Source organism: Octopus bimaculoides, chromosome 25, assembly GCF_001194135.2.
Source record: "Octopus bimaculoides isolate UCB-OBI-ISO-001 chromosome 25, ASM119413v2, whole genome shotgun sequence".
Taxonomy (NCBI): Eukaryota; Metazoa; Mollusca; class Cephalopoda; order Octopoda; family Octopodidae; genus Octopus; species Octopus bimaculoides.
The window spans coordinates 20,367,450-20,388,459 of NC_069005.1; the positions used below are offsets into that span (position 1 = coordinate 20,367,450).

The 21,010-nt window shown below is 36.6% G+C and overlaps 1 protein-coding gene across 2 annotated transcripts in view; it reads right to left on the reverse strand.

The window, feature by feature from the left end:
- Window positions 1-3,643: 3,643 nt before the first annotated feature.
- Window positions 3,644-21,010, reverse strand: part of LOC106873150 (glycolipid transfer protein) — a 42,787-nt gene continuing 25,420 nt past the window's right edge. For both annotated transcript variants that reach the window (XM_014920376.2, XM_014920378.2), the window contains exons 3-7: window positions 15,922-15,977; window positions 11,477-11,598; window positions 8,959-9,109; window positions 7,263-7,340; window positions 3,644-3,914 (exon numbers count right to left, since the gene is read on the reverse strand). In XM_014920376.2, coding sequence (XP_014775862.1) covers window positions 3,810-3,914; window positions 7,263-7,340; window positions 8,959-9,109; window positions 11,477-11,598; window positions 15,922-15,977 — 512 coding nt within the window. In that variant the 3' untranslated portion in view covers window positions 3,644-3,809. The remainder of the gene's footprint in view (window positions 3,915-7,262; window positions 7,341-8,958; window positions 9,110-11,476; window positions 11,599-15,921; window positions 15,978-21,010) is intronic.

The following is a 21,010-nucleotide window of genomic DNA, read 5'->3' on the forward strand; positions in this document are numbered from 1 at the left end:
AAAGCACTCATGTGGTGCCACATTAAAAGCACCCAGCACAAACTGTAAAGTGGTTAGTATTAGGAAGGGCATCCAGTCATAGAAATCATGCCAAATCAGAATGGAACCTGGTGAAACTTCTCAGCTTCAGTCAAACCCACACCAGCATGGAAAATGGACGTTAAAGGATGATGATAATGATGATTGAAAAGTAATATTTTGCCATGGCCAGACATGTTTTCACAGAAGATTGGAAATGAATACTACTATATGATAGTGACACACGTATAGTTTTTTTCAGTTCCCATCTTCCAAATCTATGTACAACACATTGATTGGCTCAGGGCTATTGTAGAAAACACTTATCCAAGGTGCAATGCAGTGGGACTGAACCTGAAACCATGTAGTTGGGAAGCAAACTTATCACATAGTCACACCTGTATCTACAAGGGTAATTTTCATTTCATGTAGCGTTTCTTCAATTCAGGAAGTTAAACAATTTGGCTTTTTTGAGATTTAGGAAACATTTTCACTTTCAAATCTAAATATAACCCTTCCATATATATTGGTTGATGTGATTCAGACTCAAGATGTCCAATGAACAAACTTTGACCTTGAGTCCAAACATCAGTGGACATACCCTCCACATTCATCAATGAACAATAAATGTAGAGACATAGAAACATTAAAAAAAAAAAGACAACCCAAAACAATATGTTTACTCAACTTGTTAGACTACCTACTTTACCTGGATCAGCAGATAAAGTGGGAAGTTTGATAGGGAGATTGGCAGATAGATAAATATGGAGACTAGGAGGTATGTGGGTGATAGGTAGATAGTTTGGCAGATAAATTGATAGGTAGGTAATTATGGATGTAAGTAGGTAGACAGATAAATATAGATGCAGGCAGACGTGTAGGTTTGTTAAAAGATAAGTAGGTTAATAGGCTGGCAGGTAAGGACTTACAGGGTGTTCAGGTTAAATTTGACAGTTTGCATAAAAGGAAAAGAAAACACAATAACCCATCCAAAAATTAAAATATTTAAAAAATTCAAAGAGAATATTAACTAGATTATGGCTGGGTGATAACAGTTTACTCAAAGAAGCTGCCTTCAGGTTCCACTCTACCCTCAAGAAGGCTCCAGATTCTGGCACATGCATTTCTCATTGTGTCTCTGGGAAGATCTTCAAACATTTCCTTGATCTTTGTCACCAGTAGACCTTGGTGTTGCAGGCAGAATATTTTTCAACTGTGTTCCATACATAGTAATCGGGGCAATTAGGAGGCTAGAAATTGGGGCTGGTGAAGTTGTAGAAATTTTCTGACAACAGCTTCTAACTCTTTTCAGAGGTATGGTAAAGAACTGAATCCCATTGCTACATTCACCCAGAACCATGCTAATAGCTTAGGAGTGAGATTTAGGATTTCTTGGCTTTTTGTGAATTGATTTTGATAAAACTTTTCCCAACTGGTTTGCACACTATGGCAACACCATTGTTATGTTTTCATTATTCTGTATAATTTCCTTTCTTTTTTATTTCAGATTCTTTAGATTTTGGGTGAACCATGGTAATAGCTTTTGAATGAAAATATCCCATCTAGACATTGTTTTTCAGAAAATGAAGAGTAATGATAAATATATACTTAATGTATGCTTAATATGTAACAAAACCATAATAATATTATAACCATTATTGACACAATGAAGTATTTAGCCACATGAGCACTAAGGAAGAAATGATCTGATTGTGGGACCTCCAAGACTGTGACAGCTAGGGATTTAAGGAATATTGGCCACAAATTATGTGGGAAACCTGGACAAACAAACAAAGCCATTTTCACCTTCAGGTTTCCTTATGTACCAATAACCACCAAAAATTGCATCCTCGGGACCATGGCTTCTGTACGAGAACCCCTGAAACTGCTTTCCTCACAGGAGTTTGACGTTAGACAGGAGTTGTGTTCTGTTCACTGACGAAACCAGGGTGACCCTCGACGAACCTGATAGTTGGGCAAATGATTGGGTCTATTTTGGAAATGAGCATCAACAACAGTGTGGAGGAGTCATATTGTGGGCTGGTATCATTGGGGACAGACTTGTTGGTCCAGCCAGTGTACCTGAAGAGGTTAAAGTGACCGCAGCCGCCAACTGCAATCTCCTGAAAGAAGTCTTGGATCCCTGGCTAGATGACACATCACTATCACTTCTAAGGAATCTCATTAATGCATGACAATGCTCCCTCCCACTCTGCTAGGACCACCCAAGCATTCTTAGGGTCTTGTGGCATACAAAATGAAAGGTTGATGGTGTGGCCGCTAGCATTTCTGTATCTCAACCCTATCGAAAATCTTTGATCCATCATTAAACAAGATGTTTACGCCAATGGACGCCAATTTATGTCGAAAGATGTCTTATGGGCAACCATGAAAGCTGCAGCAGAGGCAGTCCAACCTGCTACTATTAAGAAATTGATAGATTCCATGACTAATAGGGATTTTGAAGTTATCTGTTGAGATGGTGCTCATATGGCTAAATAATTCATTATGTCTATAAATGTTATTAAATTATTGTTTTCTGTTAAATATATATTCAATGTATGCTTAATATGTATCATTACCCTTCATTTTCTGAAAAAAAAAAAAGAAGTGTACATGGGCTATTTTCATTCAAAAGCTATTAGCATGGTTCACCCCAAAACGGAAGAATCTGAAATATAAAAGAAAGGACATTACACAGAATAATGAAAACAATGATGTTGCCATAGTGTGCAAACCAGGTGAGAAAAGTTTTATCAAAATCGATTCACAGAAAACTGAGACATCCTAAATTTCACTCTTATGCTATTAGCGTGGTTTTGGGTGTACATGGCCTTCCAGCAGCAACCCTCTCCAGTCAGGGAGTGACTGCAGTTCCAACAACTTCACACAGCTATCCGAATTGAGCCTAAGATCCTGTTCAAAGATGTAGGGATGAATTCCAATGTGCAGACACAGAAAACCTGCTGTGTCCCTTCCTACTTTTTCATGATTTCATAATCTTCCTTGTAGCTGTCCATGTCATGTCTTACAACTTTTACAGTGTCCACAGAGCATCGAGAAGCAGTCATGATGTTGGCACTTTAATCATCATCATACAGGTAACTCTTTTCCAATATTCAGATGACTTGCGGCCCTTCACATCAATTAACTTTTTCTCAACTACAACTTTAATTTTTAAGTTCTTCAATGCCATTAACTATTCACCAATACATCAAGCTGTTCCTGAAAAAAGGAGACAAAAAAAAAAACAAATTTACCCCTAATACTTTGTATAATTAACTAAATACCACAAATTTCTTAGCTAATTAAACAGCTTTCTTTGCTAACTAGATGCCACAATGCTCTTTGCTAATTAGACACCGCAGTTTTCTTAGTTAATTAGAAGCCACAGTTTTCTTAGATACTGCCAGTTCAATAAAATCAGGTAATGAGGAAGTTGAGGTTAAGACAAAGATGTCAGACAAACAAAAGCCAAAAGAAAAGACAGAAAACAGGAAAAAGTAAAAAGGAACAAACATAGGATAATTTCTTGAAAAATCTTTCTAATCTCAAGAAACCACTACCACAACCCCTCACACCACCACCACCACAACAACAAATAGATAAAAACACTGACAAGGAATTCTTAAAGAAATGAGAACGTTTTTTTTCCCCCTTAATTTTACAAATTTATTCAGAATATGTAGTTCAATAATCAGTTATGTGCCACTGCTCTGTGCCATCACTGTCACTGCACCATGCTGAAAACAATGTACCATGATCCACCACTGTGCTCTGCTGTGATGATGTTACACTTTATCATTGTTATCCAGGTTATACTTGATCAAAATAGACTTAAATACTTCCAGGTTGCTTGATAATGAGTCCAGATAAACCTGAAGGTCATTTATGAACTGAAATAGAAAAATATACATATATTACACATACAATTTAAAAGTGTGCTTGAAGGCATGACACATTACCAAAAATTTGGGCTCAAAAAAGATAGTCCTACACTCCACTCCTATACTCTATGCCAGCATTTCTCAACTGGGGTTCTCCAGAACCCTAGAGTTCTGTGAGAAAGAGTGAGATATGCTAATGCTAATTTCATGATTGTAATATTACTATACATGGACAACATATTATTGGTTATTGTAATATAGACATCATCCTATCTAACCTATTATGCTATCAAAAAATATAACCACCATATATATATATATATATATATATATATATATATATTAGACTGGAGCCTGGTGTTGCCATCCGGTTTCACCAGTCCTCAGTCAAATCGTCCAACCCATGCTAGCATGGAAAGCGGACGTTAAACGATGATGATGATGATGATGATGATGATATATATATATATTTACCATGTGAGCTATGATGGAAAACATTTGAGAAAGACATGATATATAATTTTTTTTGTGCAGGGGTTCCTTCAGACATGTAATTTATTTTAAGGGTTACGCAAGGGTAAAAAGGTTGAGAAACACTGCTCTATATAATTTGAAAACAACCATGTCCGGATAGGCTAACATATAGAGTTTGAGTCACATTATATACTAATAAGAAATGCAGAAAATGTAATTGGTATTTTAAAGTTTTATATATTGTGTTGAGTTAAAAGTTTCACAATGTATTTATGTTATTCGTCAAGTTACAACAAAAGCTTATTTACTTTATTTGTCAAGTTACAACAAAAACAGCCTAACATTCAAAACAGAGGCCATCATGTTGCACTGTCTAAAGCTGCACTTTCTAACAGTTCTTTGATCCTATGCTGATACTAACAGTCAAGACGTTTTTTAATGTTTGTGAGGTGTTTGTCCTACAGGTGTTTAAAGTTTTAGTATAGTAGTTTGATTTCAATTTTTTACTTGCTTTGGGCATATTTAGGCTGTAGCTCAAAGTTAGTACTGGGGTTGAGGAGTGTGATTTGGTTAGTATTAAGTTTACAAAAATTTGACCAGTATATAAGAAACAATGCAGATGGCAAAACTATTTCAATTCTTGAAAATGAGACTATGAAGTTCTGGAAAAATTGAATATAGAACTACATATTTAGGAACTTCATTATTTAAGGCTAAATACAAAAAAACTGATACAAAAATACAGAAAATCTGTAATAAAAAAGATTAAACTGGAACAATCAAATCTTTAATAAAACACATAAATATCATCATCATCATCATTTAACATCCGTTGTCCATGCTGGCATGAGTTGGATGGTTTGACCAGGGTTGGTAAGCTGGAAGGCTGCACCAGACTTCAGTCTGATTTGGCATGGTTTTCTACAGCTGGATGCCCTTCCTAATGCCAACCACTGAGAGTGTAATGGGTGCTTTTACTTGCCACAGGCATGGGTATCATTTGCATGATACCAGTACCTGCTACAACTGTGATTTTGCTCAGCTTGATGGGTCTTCTTCTCAAGCACAACATAATGCCAACAGTCTCGGTCATTGCCTCTGTGAGGCTCACAGTTCAAAGATCATGCTTCAACACTTCGTCCCATGCCTTGTGAGTAGATTTGGCAGACAGAAGCTGAAAGGAGGTTCTCACATACATATATCATCATCATTATATATAAATAAAATGGCAGTGGCACATAAAAGCACTCGTCTGATGACATGTAAAAGCATCCATGCAGCAACACGTAAAAGCACCTGTGTGGTACCACATAAAAGTGCCTGTGTGGTACCACGTAAAAGCACCTGTGTGGTACCACGTAAAAGTGCCTGTGCAGTACCACATAAAAGTGCCTGTGTGGTACCATGTAAAAGCATCTGTGTGGTACCACGTAAAAGTGCCTGTGCAGTACCACGTAAAAGCGCTTGTGCAGTACCACATAAAAGCACCTGTGTGGTACCACGTAAAAGCACCTGTATGGTACCACGTAAAAGCACCTGTGTGGTACCACGTAAAAGCACCTGTGTGGTACCACGTAAAAGCACCTGTGTGGTACCACGTAAAAGCACCTGTGTGGTATCACGTAAAAGCACCTGTGCAGTACCACATTAAAGTGCCTGTGCGGTACCATGTAAAAGCACCTGTGCAGTACCACGTAAAAGTGCCTGTGTGGTACCACGTAAAAGCACCTGTGTGGTACCATGTAAAAGTGCCTGTGCGGTACCACGTAAAAGCACCTGTGCAGTACCACGTAAAAGCACCTATGCAGTACCACGTAAAAGCACCTGTGTGGTACCACGTAAAAGTGTCTGTGCAGTACCACGTAAAAGTATCTGTGCAGTACCACGTAAAAGTGCCAATGCAGTACCACGTAAAAGCATCTGTATGGTACCATGTAAAAGTGCTTGTGTGCTACCATGTAAAAGTGCCTGTGCAGTACCACGTAAAAGCACCTGTGTGGTACCATGTAAAAGCACCCAGCACACTGTGTTAAGTTGTTAGCATTTGGAAGGGCATCCAGCTGTAGAAACCATGCTAAAACAGCCAGGAGTCTGGTGCAGCCACACTGGCTTGCCAGCTCTGGTCACACATTTGTCAGCGCTGATCCAACCCATGCCAGCATGGACAACAGATGTTAAATGATGATGATGATGATATATAAACACACACGTGTGTTGTAGTATATTGTCAACTTAATGTGACAATCCCAATAAGGGAACACACTACTACCGTTTAGCCCTAGGAAGCTGGACCGCTTCCTGTTGGCCTTGACACAATTACTGTGTCCTTAAGTTTGCGAGGGGGAGACAAGCTCCTCCACCCAGCCTAGCCAGCCTTCAGGGACATGTTTCTGAGTCTTTCCTCGTCATCAGCCTGAAGTAGCTTGCCAGCTGGATAAAGAAGCCCGTTTCGCCTTCGCAAACTTATATAAATCATAGTGAAGTTTATTCACTGATCAGCAAAATTAGAAATATAATATTTCTAAATCTCTCAGAGAGATTTAAGCAGTAGTGGAGCGATAAAGTTGTGTTGTTCATGTGTATCCTTACCTCAAAATCATGGTTGTTAAAGAACAACCAGCACAGTCATTCAACTGATGTTTGTTTCCAGCCTTCTGTGGAAAACGTTTGGCCATGGGGAAATACATGCTGTTGGGTATTGAACTCACGATCTTATGATCATGAGTTGAATGCCCTAACCACTAAGCCATGCACCTTCACAAAAGCCAGAATGTTATGAGTGGTAACACAATATGGGCACACAGTTTGTTCAGTACTGTCCATGGGGAAAGATCAATTTACTTGGAATATGCAATCATTAAGTAAATAATTTAGTTAACCGACCTGTTCTTCATTTAAGTTGGTATCTTTACACAAAATGTTCATAAGGCCTGTACGACTTGGGGCTGCTATTGAAATAATCTGGTGAAAGAGAGAGAGAGAGAAATATTGAAAAGATTAACAGAAACAGCAATAACAACGGCAACAATGAAACAAGTTAGACACAAGCCAAAGCAAGAGCATCGAACTGATCTTGACCTGCTAGAAATAGCAGCCATATCCTCAAGGATATATTGAGTAATGAAATGCAGTCCTAAATATAGGCACAAGTGTGTCTATGTACTGAGAAGCTTGGTTCAGGGTTCTGTTCCACCTTGGGCAAGTGTGTTCTACTATAGCCTCGGGCTGACCAAAGCCTTATGAGTGTATTTGGTAGACAGAAACTGAAAGAAGCCGGCGAGCTGGCAGAAACATTAGCACGCCGGGCGAAATGCTCAGTGGTATTTCGTCTGCCGTTACGTTCTGAGTTCAAATTCTGCCGAGGTCGACTTAGCCTTTCATCCTTTCAGGGTCGATAAATTAAGTACCAGTTATGCACTGGGGTCGATGTAATCGACTTAATCCCTTTGTCTGTCCTTGTTTGTCCCTTCTATGTTTAGCCCCTTGTGGGCAGTAAAGAAATAAGCCCATCATATATGTATGTGTGTAGTTGCTCCCTCCACTACCACTTGACAACTAGTGCTGGTTTGTTTATATCCCTGTAATTTAGCGATTCATTAAAAGAGACCAATAGAAATAGTACCAGGCTTTAAAAAAAAAAAAACTCTGAGCTTGATACATTTGACTAAAAATTCTTCAAGGCAGTGCCCCAGCATGGCTACAGTCTAATGACTGAAACAAGTAAAAAACAGAGATACTTTATATGAATACAGGGCATGTTACAGTTGGAAGACCTGATCATAGTTGTCTAACATGGACAACTGGATCGAAACTGACCTGAGGATAAAGAATGACATATGAGAGAGAACTTGGTTGTTAATTCTATCAGATCAAACTCTCTTATACGGTAGTTAGTTCTACTATTACTGTTGACTTCAGTTATCTCATCACAGTTTTCAAATGGTTCACTTTAGTTTGAGTTCATTCATTCCATAAGATTTTAATCTGGTTTTGGGTTCCATCCCATTGTGTGGCTCCTTGGGCAAATGTTTTCTACAATACTGTGTGGTACCATGTAAAAGTGCCTGTGCAGTACCACGTAAAAGCACCTGTGCAGTACCATGTAAAAGCACCTGTGCAGTACCACGTAAAAACACCTATGCAGTACCACATAAAAGCACCTGTGCAGTACCCCATAAAAGCACCTGTGTGATACCACGTAAAAGCACCTGTGTGGTACCACATAAAAGTGCCTGTGCGGTACCACGTAAAAGCACCTGTGTGGTACCATGTAAAAGTGCTTGTGTGCTACCATGTAAAAGACAGAAATTGTGTGGAAGCCCATTATGAGTGTGTGTGTGTTGCATAATTCTTGATGTGAAACCATGTGTTGAAACAAATGTTATATTTTTCACTAGCTTGGCAGTTAAATACCCAATATGGCAGAGAAAAAAAGAAAAACAAAGAACTCAAATGGGTTTATATTCAATATACAAAAATTAAAAAGAAAATGGAGATTTACGATTGACACATTAAAAAATGAGTGAATGAAAGACAGAGCAAATGAATGAAAGCAGAAAAAATAATAGTAATTCCTTACTGGAAATAGTTTCTGTACAAGCCATCCGTGGTATCGACTAAGTGTTTCCTCATAGGATTTTTGAATGAGTGGATGTAGTGATTGAGATGTGTTTCCAGCTTTGTGTTCTTCCAAAAATCCAGACAGAAAAACATGTATGAATTCTAGAGCTCTAAAAGTAGAAATAACACCATCATCAGACTCATCAATGCATTTACGTCCAAATTTTTATGCTGGCATGAATTAGATAAAACTTAGTGAAGCGGATATTCTTTGGCCAAATGCTCTTTCGGTCAACAACCTCTTGTTTTCAAATAATGTATTTTTATCTTCCAACTGATCTTCAAACATTGAAAGCAGTAAAGCTAATGAACAAGGTTTTTGTTTACTAGAAAACATACAAAACATCAATATTAATGAAGACACAAAATCACACATTCTCTTTCTTCCACTTTCATGAACATACATACACACAAAAGGTATCCACACAGTTTTCATCTACCAATTTCATTTACAAGGAATTGGCCAAACAGAGACAAGAGTAGATTAGTAGATACTTGTCCAAGCTGTCATGCAGTGGGACCAAACCTCAAACAGTAGGATATGAAAGGAACTTTGCAACCACGTTGGCAAGAAAGTAATTTGGTTATTTTAGTATGAAGTCATTTTTTTTCATACAAAGAATGGACGTTAATCAATTATATGTTTTCCATTTTGTTCAATGGCCTTTTGCCATCTTTCTGGCAACTTCATGATTCCATGCTCTGCAAGTGGAATTTAAGGTCATCATCATTATTGAAAGTTTTACAATTCAAAGAATCTTGCAAACTTCAAAATAAATGGTAATCTGATGATGCAAGGTCAGGGCTATATGGTGGATGTGACATGGCTTCCCAACCAAGTTCCAATAATTTTTCATGAGTTAGTAAAGACATGTGTGGTCTAGTATTGTCATGGTGGAATACAATTCCTTTATAATTTGCCAATTCTGGCTGTTTTTCTTTGATTGCTTTCCCCAGTTTCATTAGTTGTTGACAATAAACATCTGAATCGATCGTTTGGTTCCTTGAAAGCAGCTCAAAATACGCAACACCTCTGTAATCCAACCAAATTGACAGCATGACCTTTTTTTGATGCAATTCACCTTTTGATGTGGTTTGTGCTGGCTCATTACGCTTGGGCCATGATCGTTTCCAAAGGAAAATGAATTGTTTACAATAATATCAATCACCAGTGATGATTTCTTTCAAAAAAAAAAAAAAAAAAAAAAAAAAAGGCCAATTTCATTGCATTTGAGATGAATATTGCAAATATTGACTCTTTGTGTTAATTGAATCTCTTTCAATTTATGTGGAACCCAAATATCGAGCTTCTTAACAAATCCAAGACATTTAAAATTATTTTCAATTGTTGTGTGATACATATAACGTCTCTGCAATCTATCGCACAGTTATATGACAATCAAATTCAATAATGGCTTTGATTCAGTCATCATCAACTTCAGTAGGTCAACCAGAACATTGGTCATCTTTGAGTAAAAAAATCTCCAGAACGGAATTTCTTATATCATTTCTGACATGTGCATTCTGTTAAGCAATCAACACCATAAACTTCACATATCTTTTTGTGAGTCTCAGTAGCTTTCTTGCCTTTATGGAAATAAAAAAACCAAAATATGGTGAAAATGTTTGTTTTTTGCACTCAATGTTAAAATTGACACTGAACTAACAGTAAGCTAAAAGGAACAGCTTTCAAATGTCAAAAGGTAAAAAAATCATAACATTGACAAAAGTCATTAAAAAAAAAGTAACTATTTACGAAAAATGAAATAATGAAATTAGTTTCTTGCCAACCCTATATATATATATATGTATGTGTGTGTGTGTATATCTATATATATGCACACGCGCATACATACATATAGTTCAAATGTACAGAAAACAAAAGACAGAGACAGGTGAGGGAATAGCAAGCAGGTGTATTAATTTGACTCCCAGGAGAAATGGAAGTCTTTGATATTTTGAGCCTATGCTCTTTGACAGAAAAAGATGAAAGGTAAAAAATGGAGAGATAATGAAAAAAATTAACAATTTGGGATTAACAGTTCTACATATTGAAGTGACCGGAATAAAAGAAGCCAATGAAAAGGAAGATAACAGTGACTCAGCCGAACTGGGTGCTCAAGTGCATGTGTGTGTGTGTGTGGGGGTGAACATAAGATTAGCACTCCACACAAATGCATACTATTAATGTAGTTCTCGGGGGGGGGGGGGAATTCAGCATAACAGTGTGACAAGGCTGACCCTTTGAATTACAGGTACAATTCATTTTCCGTCAGCTGAGTGAACTGGAGCAATGAGAAATAAAGTGTCTTGCTCAAGGAAGAAAGCATTGCAAAACAAAGAGAGGGAAAAACATAAAAGGTGAGGATGACATACAAGAGGAAAGACATATTGCAAGGCAAGAGGAAGCAAACACCAGCTGACTAGAATTAAATTTATACTGGACAAAATACAGTTGGAGTGCCTTAAATGATTACCTCTTCAACCAGAGTCCACTGATACCAGCATAGTTTGTTGTCTTGTTCTCTTGTTCATCCAAGAACATCGCTTCAATGTGGGAGAAGGTAACAGGGTCTGTGTTATACTTGGTTTGTAGTTTCTGTAGAGTTGAGACAATTGAAACACTTGAATTTATGAAGAACATATACAATGATGTAAACCAGCGGTTCCCAACCTTTTTGTCGTTATAGCCCACTTTTCCACACACAAAAGTTCCCATTGCCCACCTGTGCAGTAATTTTTAGGATGCAAAAATAAAGCATATTCAGAACGATTGCTTAAAAAATGAAATATTTATTGAGATGAAATATTGCAAAATGGGCATTCGGAGTTGAAATGTTATTCAGAAGAATGAAGTTTTTGATTGCTAAATGTTTCTCAATGAAATAAAATTGAAAAATGATACATGTATTAAATGTTCAACAAACTTACCATGTTCAGCTTTCAGTGTGATCCTTGAGGCTTATGCGATGCAGCTAGTGCAGACACATTTGGTTGCAAATTTGTCAATTTTAATCACAAGTCTCCTCGTTTGGCTACATCCAGTCCACTTCTGCTTTTAGAAAGTTAAGTACCATCGTGACTGAAACCAGATTCGACCAAGTACAACGTTGGGAAGGCAAGCAAAATTAATTTCAAATGCTTCCATAAGTTTGGGTAAGAATTCAATATACCTTGATGATACCACAAGCCTTCTTTACCATGAAACCGATATCACATTGTGGCCTCATTATGATTTTGCAATTCAATTAGCTCCTGAATGTCGTCTTTGCAATAGACTGCTTGGACTTCAAACGGTTTGCTATACCAATTTGAAATATTCAATGTAATAACATCTTGAAATCGCTCCATTGTGTCATCATGCAATGATTGTAGATAGTCCCAATAGGTAACAATATCCTCATCAACCAACTCATCTTTCAAAAAATCTAGTTGTGGAAATTGATGCAATTGACGTTTAGAAATGTTTATTTTATACAGGACCAATTTCGAAATGAAGGCAGTGATAAATGATTTACAGTCGACAAGAGTTTTTTGCTTTTCTTGCAACAACTTAATCAAATTTAGTGAATATATCGCTCAGAAAAAAAATATCATGCTTTGCAGCTATTAATGAAGCCAACAGAGGAGTACTTTCAAAAAAAGATATGATCACATGAAACAGTTCAACAAAGCGAATAACACAGTTGCTCTTTGACAGCCATCGTACTCCGGTATAGTACAGAAGTTTTACAAAGTCATCATCATTATCCAGACACAGTTGATGGAAAATTCGATCTGACAAGGAATTCGATTTCAGTTTATTCACAGTTTTGAAAACCAACTGCAGTGCATCATTCAATTTGACCATTGATATTTTTTGCCACTAAATGTTGTCAGTGTATCACACAATGAACTATTAAAAATCTGTTGAGAAATTTCACACTTTAGGAGAGATGAAAAAAACCTCTGTATCTTCCAACCATAGAAGGGGCCCCATCAGACGCACAGGCAATAATATTGGTCAGTGGGATATGATGTTCAGAAAGGAAATGCTTAAGCATATTGAAAATAGATGTACTTTTTGAATCAAGCAGCATGTTCTCTGTGAACAGCATTTCCTCACAAGGTTGAAGGTATTCATTGAAATATTGAACATAAACCATCATCAAACAGTGGTTATCTATAACCGTTGACTCATCCACTTGTATAGAAAATTCAGAACACTGGAGAATTTGAATGAGTTGAAGACATTCGTGGCCATTTCATCTATTCATCAAGAAATTGTATTGTTACTAAGTGGAATTTTCTTGATAATTGTGTCAGACTTCTTGTGCATTACAGTTGACAGAACTTCTTAAATGACAGGTCAAAGCAATGTTTCTCCTATAGTGTGGGACTTCCCGGTCTTTGCAGCCAGTAATGCAATATTGTACAATGCAATCGTACCATCATTTTCCTGTACAGTTGCTTCCATAAACATCATGTTCAGTGTTTTCTGCTTTTCGAAAGAGGCCTTAAGTTGAAAAAAAATGACAATGGTTTGTCTTTTTTATCAGAATGCTTAGAATCAAAATGATATTTCAAGTGCAAAGGTTTCATAGCTTCATTGCTCAAAGTTTGCTGGCATAGAAGACACATGGGAAATTGATAGTTCTAAAGAGAAGCAATGAATCCATATGATAAATAATTAATGCTGTACTGGTGACAAGTTTTCTTTACTGGAGGCATCAGGAAAGTTAAAATTCAGAAAAAGAATATATAGAAGCAGAATCAGCAAAGGCAGAAATTCATGATGCATGCTGATATGTGTGCATCCAATGCAAGTGGAGTGACGTGGTTAATGGGTCTGGTCACTACTTCTGATCTGATCTGAGAATAGCCCTAAAAAGGACTGTTATCATATATGATAAGGATGAACGGACGAGCAAACAACATATTGTTCATTCAATGATTTCTTCCATACATGAAGCGGCAATACAGAAGTACAAGGAGTGTATGAGCAGCAGAGGAGAGAAACGATGATATGCAAGCAGGGTCTGTTAAAGGTCAACTGGCGAAATCGTTTGAAGCCACTCTATTTATGCCAAAATAATCGTTTGATGTTTAGACACTGTGTAGGTGTTTTATTTTGGTGATTGAAGGATTGTTTGTCTCACTAGGATGAGGGAGCTAGGTAGCAGATAGTGTTGTTTGCTTCATTAAGCAGATTGATAGGGTTGTTTATTTCACTGGTAAGGACAGATGAATTACAATCATACAGCTGGATACTACTTCCATAGTTTAGACTAGGGAAAACATAATTACCAAAAATCCTTTATCACCCACCAAAATTTTAATTACTGAAAATCCTTTATCGTCCACCATTTCCTAAAAGTTCGTTCATCGCCCACCAGTGGGCGATATCGCCAGGTTGGGAAACCCTGATGTAAACATACCATACAGCCACTGACTTTTTCCTTCTTGTATCCAGGTCAAGCTAACCCCAACCCAGCAAAAATATGATCAAAGAAAAAAAAAAAAAAAACTCTAGCACTGGGCCTCATCTTTTACTTTGGTGGCAGGAGTCAATAAAGAACCAGTCAAGTACTGGAATTGGTTTATCTTGTCTCATTCTCCCCCTTGAATCAACTGTACAGAGGGGAAGAGTGACCATGTCAAGGGAGCCACCAATCTTTCCACTACCACTTTGTGCACTTGATAAGAGAAACTGGGTAATGTGGTCTCCAGATATGCAATAATGAGAGGCTGACAGGAATGGTCAGGCTGGAAGACTTTTAATTGTAAGTCTGCTTGATCAAAGAACTACCTTGAAGCTAAACAAAAAGTCCAAATTACATGCCTGTCACTGAGGGCACTGCCCCTTCACTATTCAATGGTGCACTCTCAGATTTACTCTACTTTAGCATTATTACAAGTAAGTGTCCACCCAGAATATTCTGAAGTACCCCACGTACCAAAGTCTGGCAGCAGGTCTGCCAAATCACAAAATAGTCATAGTAACATTTAAATTGTTAATTTTACATCTATTTTTCTATGTTAGGATGGGTTAGATGAGTAATTATTCTGAGGTAGTATTTTTATGATTAAGTATTCTTCTTGTCACCAACACTCATCTATTTTACAAGCAAGGTATTTTAATTTTTTTAATTTTACTCCTACAGGTGTGCAGAGCTATAAGAACAATGTTCACAGGGAATATAAACACAAGGATGTTGTTTCTTCAGTCAGACACTCTCATAGGAAACATAGAAATGACAACTTACACACACACGTGTATCTATACACACAGTACTGAACCTCTTATTAACCCTCCAGAAATTTGGAATTATCAAAACCCAGCTATTTTTGAAATTGGCTAGTTTTGAATTTCTTGGGCTAGCTGTAAATTCAACACATGGCCACTTAATTTTGGTTTCCATGACACATGTCTAACAGGGCCAGTTCCAGTGTGGCTATGGCTGTGTAGCAGGTAATCCTCTCTCAGCTATGTATTTGTTTGTGTGAATTTATTATAACTCATTCATAACCATGTCTAAATGGCTAATAGAAAAGTGAAAAGGGAACATTTAGTGCTCAACATAATGAAGAAAGTAGAGTACTCAAGAGATCTGATAAAGGTGCTTCTATAAGGCTCTTGAGAGAGAAGTATAGTGTTGGTACACCTACTATGTATGATATATCTATACAGTGTATTTTTTTCAGTTTCCATCAACCAAATCCACTCACAAAGCTTCGGTTAGCCCAAGGTTATAATAGAAGACACTTGCCCAAGGTGCCACACAGTATAGTCAACATTTCAAACTTTCTTGCACTTTGGTTTGACATCTTCAACATCAGCAGTAACAATTTGCTTGACAACATATTACTTGACTCAACAATCTTTTCCTTATCAACTTTAAACCAAACGGCAGTCTGAATATATTAGAACTTGAACTCTTACCTCAATGTTTCCAGAAATATCTGATCGAATTGGTGAGAAAGTAGTTCCAAAGCCTTCTGCAATAAAAAAGAAAATATTATCAGGACTATAATTTCATTCACCAACATGACTATAACTTCAATCAGCAAATGAAAATAGAGTCTACCATTGAACAGGATAGAAGTCTTTTTCAGGTAACATGTCAGAGAGATTTGATTGAGTTACTTGCCATTTTTATAGTGCAGCACTATTTATAACACTCACTTGCAGCTAGGTAGACTGGATAGTCAAGGCAGATAGACTAAGTTTTTATGTTAACATTAAAATGTCATGTTCATAGTTACAGTAGAATGCTGGTGACAAAGTATAAGCTACTAATCTCTCAGAAGCTCATCTGTTACCCAACCCACTCAGCCATTCATATTCTTTCCAGACAATAAATACACAAATATAATTATAAAAGAGGTCTTATTCCACTTTGTAGCTGATGTTTAACACCCAGTCTGGTTCAGTAGACCTATGATCAAAGGCGTTCCAGCCATGAATATTCTATCTCTTTGTCAGGTATAATGTATTTAGGAATAATATAGGTTTTGAAACTGACCTACTTTCCATTACATTTCAGACAGATTCAGTACTGAGTTGCTGAAGCAGAAATATCATTATCGCGAATATTCTGCTCAATGCAACAGATTTGCTTGTCAGTTGCTTGACCTTAAACCACTTGATCATGTCTCTTAGGGGCTGACATCATGTGCATCTCTGATTATGATCAAGAGTAGTTAGGGAGCACCATAGCCATGTGTGGAAAAGGATTCTTTAGGGATTGAATGAATATAACAAAAGTAAAGATTGAAAGAAATATTAACTATTTTTCATACCTTCCAAGGGTAAGCAAATAGGAAATAACTTGCTACACAAGGACAAAAACTGTGTTACACAGTGTAATTAAAGAGAAAACTAAAAATATTATGTCTATCCATCTATTTTCTCTGCCTACTATTCCTAGGAGGGTTGTGCGAGGTAGAGTCCTCAGCCACCTCCTACATAGGGTCCTACCAGAAGCTACCATCATTAGATATTCTGAAACAAAAGCACCTGCAATTTTAGCATCAAATTCAACCTTCTGCTTTCTGTGAGTTGTGAATAAGGCGCTGAGATACTTAAAATGCTTCAATTGTTTCAGTGATGTCCCACTTACATGCAGAGTGCACTAAAAAGACTTTCTTGAGAGGACCAATGTCTCAGTCTTCGCAACACTAATTCTCATCCCTGCCTTGCAACTCTTGGCAATGAACCATTCAGTGCATGTTTGAGATCACCTTCTGATGAGTCATGTAGTGCCATGTTGTTAGCAAATATCAGCTGACCAATTCTACACTCTTCAACTGAAATACCATTTCCACAATAGCTGTGCGTGTCAATCCAGTTCATAAAAATAATGAAAGAGTGAGGTGACAATATACACTCCATCAGAAGTCCAAACACTCACATTGAAAGGTTTCAACTTAAGACAATTTAATTGAAACATAGACATCTGGGCATTCATAGAGAGACTTCATGACAACCAGAAGTTGCTCATTAGTCCCAAACTCTTGCAAAACTCTCCACAGCATGTCTTGTGGCATGTGATCATATGCTATTTTGAGCTCTACAACACAAGTGTAGACCTCTTGGCAATATTCCCATGACTTCTCAAAGACCTGCAATAGAGTGATTATCTGGTCAGTTGTGCTGCATCCAAGATGGAAGCCACCCTGCTCTTCAGTTAGCTTGGAATCAACAATTTCCCTACATCTCTTTTCCAGACTCTTAAGTGTCAACTTTACTAGAGAGGCTCAATAAAGAGATTCCTCTATAATTATAGCACTCTCTCATCTCTTTTTAAAAATTGGGATTATCACTCCAGATTGCCATTGCTTTCGTATCTTTTCAGAGGTCCAAGGTACCTAGCACACAGGAGTCAGCCAGAAAACACCTTCTCTATTTTAGGCTTTTAATATTTCAGACCAAATTTCATCCTCTCCAGCAGTGTTGTCAAATTTGAGCACTTTAACCACCTCTAACTTCAGCCTTTGAGGTTAGCATCCACCCCTAGATGCATCACATTTCCACCAAATTTTATTGAGACTGAATTGAGGAGAGCCCAGGGATGCTCTTCTCTGTAGAGAAGAGTTCTTAATTGGGATGTTCAAAAGAGTGCTTACTGTTACAAAGTCAGTAGAAGCTCTGCCAGAATACTTTATTAATAAGGCGGCAAGCTAGCAGAAATGTTAACATGCCGGGTGAAATGCTTAGCGGTATTTCGTCTGAAGTCATTGGTATTTTAATCAAAATAAAACTAAATATTTATCATAAATTATATCTATTTTACCAATATCACACCCACACATAAAGACATATGAAATTAAATATTAAATTCTTGTTTTCAAAGTATTATCAGTCGAGTAACATTTATATATATTCTTTCATTTAATTTCCTTTCTTTTTAGTCCATTTTTCCATGCTTGTATGCACATGCATAGATGTATAAATATGTACGAGTGTGTGTGTGTGTGTGTGTGTGTGTGTGTGTGGTAAGCAAGTTTGCTTCCCTACCACATAGTTGTGGATTCAGTCCCACTGTGTTACACCTTATGTAAGGTGTCATCTATTATAACCCCAGGGTGACCAAATACTTGTGAGTGGAATTGGTAAATGGAAGATGTATACATGTGTGTGTGTGTGTTTCTGTGTTTGTCTACCACATCTGCTTGACAACAGGTGTTGGTTTGTTTACATCCTTATAAATAAGAGGTTCAGCAAAAAGAAACCGCTAGAATGAATGCCAGGCTGAAAAAATACTGGGGTTGATTCATTAAACTAAAAACTTCGAAGTTGTGTCCCAGCATGGCCACAGTCTAATGATTGAAACAAGCAAAACATAACTTATTGGGATATAATTGCTTTGGCACTCAGCTTACAAAGTCAATAATAAAAAAAGTTTTCTTTGTATAACAGACTTTTTTAATTATTTCATCTAGGAATACCCTACTTAATCTAAGAAATGAGAAAAGTATTTCCTGTGTTCATGTGGGAAAATATGTATTTTCCAAATTTAAATAACTGATTTATTATCTCTCTCACTGAAATACCGGTATATTCACTTTGAATCCCTAGCTCCACTAATATAAATTCCCTCCCCCATAATTACTACCTAAATAAATCACCTTTAATATTAATTTCTATCTCTATTACACATATATTACACCTACTTTTAGCAAAATTTTATAAAAATCTCTTATACTAATTAATATCTTGTACACACCCTGAGTAAACTTCTACCAACATTTGAGCATACATTATTGCTAACTTTTATAACTGCTTGACTATCATTCTAACTTTCGAATTGACACACTTGGTAATATTCGTACCTGTTTGATTATTATTCACACATCTACTTTCCATTAATAATCATATTAACCCATATTTAACAACAAAACAAGGTCTGATTTGCACACACATCTTTATATATTCTATAACTTTATACTTTCCTTTTTACACATATATTCATATTGATTATTTAATTTATTTAATTATTATTTATATTATTACATTACACCTCCATTACACCTTTTTATTATCTTTTTATACCAATCATCCATTATAACTAATCAATTGTACACATTATGAGTAACCTTCTACCAACATTTGAACATACACAATTGCTAAATTTTATAACCATTTGACTTTTATTCTAACTTTTGAACAGACAATTGGTAACACATACATCAGTTTGACTATTATTCAGAAAACTACCTTTCTGTAATAACCATATTAACATTTCCTTAACAACAAAAAAAATGCTCAATATACACTCACATTTTTATATTCATATACTTATTCCTTTACTCTTATTTTAATATACATGCATGTTTAATGTGTGTGCATGTATACACATGTGAAGGTGTGTGTATGGGTTAGCAGTACAGGTACAAAGGTGTGCATGTGTGGATATGTGTGTATGGGCACATGTAAATATATGTGTTTGTATATATTGATGTGTGTACTGATTTATGCGTAGATGCATTTATATACATGTCACTATGGTTGTATAGGTTACTAATACAGACATGTATGTGTACATATGTGTGCATTAATATGGGCACATTTGACTATATGTGAATACATATGTATGGATCTATGTATGGATCTATGTGTAAGTGCATTTATATATGTGAATATATTTATATGTGCTATAATCTATGAGTGAATACATCTTTACACCTATTTGTATATATGAGTTTATATGTATTTGTGTGTGTGCTTATGTATATGTATGTGTGTATATATATATATATACATATGTGTGTGTGTGTGTGTATGTATGTACGATTATGAATGTATGTGTATGTACACATGATCATCTATGTATATTAGAGTATATATGCATATGGGTGTATATATATATGTGTAAGTATATGTGTCTATGTGTGTGTGTATATATATATATATATATATATATATATGCATAATGCACACCTGTATATGCGTGTATTTCTTTGCAAAAATACAGACAGGTGCATGTGTACGTATAGGGGTATATGCGGATATATAGATGTATATGTATATATAATGTATATGTATGCACTTATGTAGGTATGTATACATGTATACCTGTATGCATGAGAATCTCTTGCCCATATATGTGTATGAATACATATGCATATGTGTATTACTCATCTATTTATCTATTTACACTTACATATCTATTAGATACAAATAATTACAGAGGCATCAAGCTGTTAGATCAGGTTATGAAAGTTACAGAGAGGGTCATAGCCCAACTAATTAGGGAGCGAATCAATTTAGATGAGATGCAGTTTGGGTTCGTGCCAGGTAAAAGCACTACTGATGCCTTATTTCTAGTGAGACAGTTGCAAGAGAAATACCTAGCCAAGGATAAACCTCTGTACCTGGCTTTCGTTGACATGGAGAAAGCCTTTGACAGGGTCCCCCGATCCCTTATCTGGTGGTCAATGAGGAAACTTGGGATAGAAGAATGGCTAGTGAGAGCTGTGCGAGCCATGTACAGAGATGCGGCCAGTAAGGTGAGGGTTGGAAATGAGTA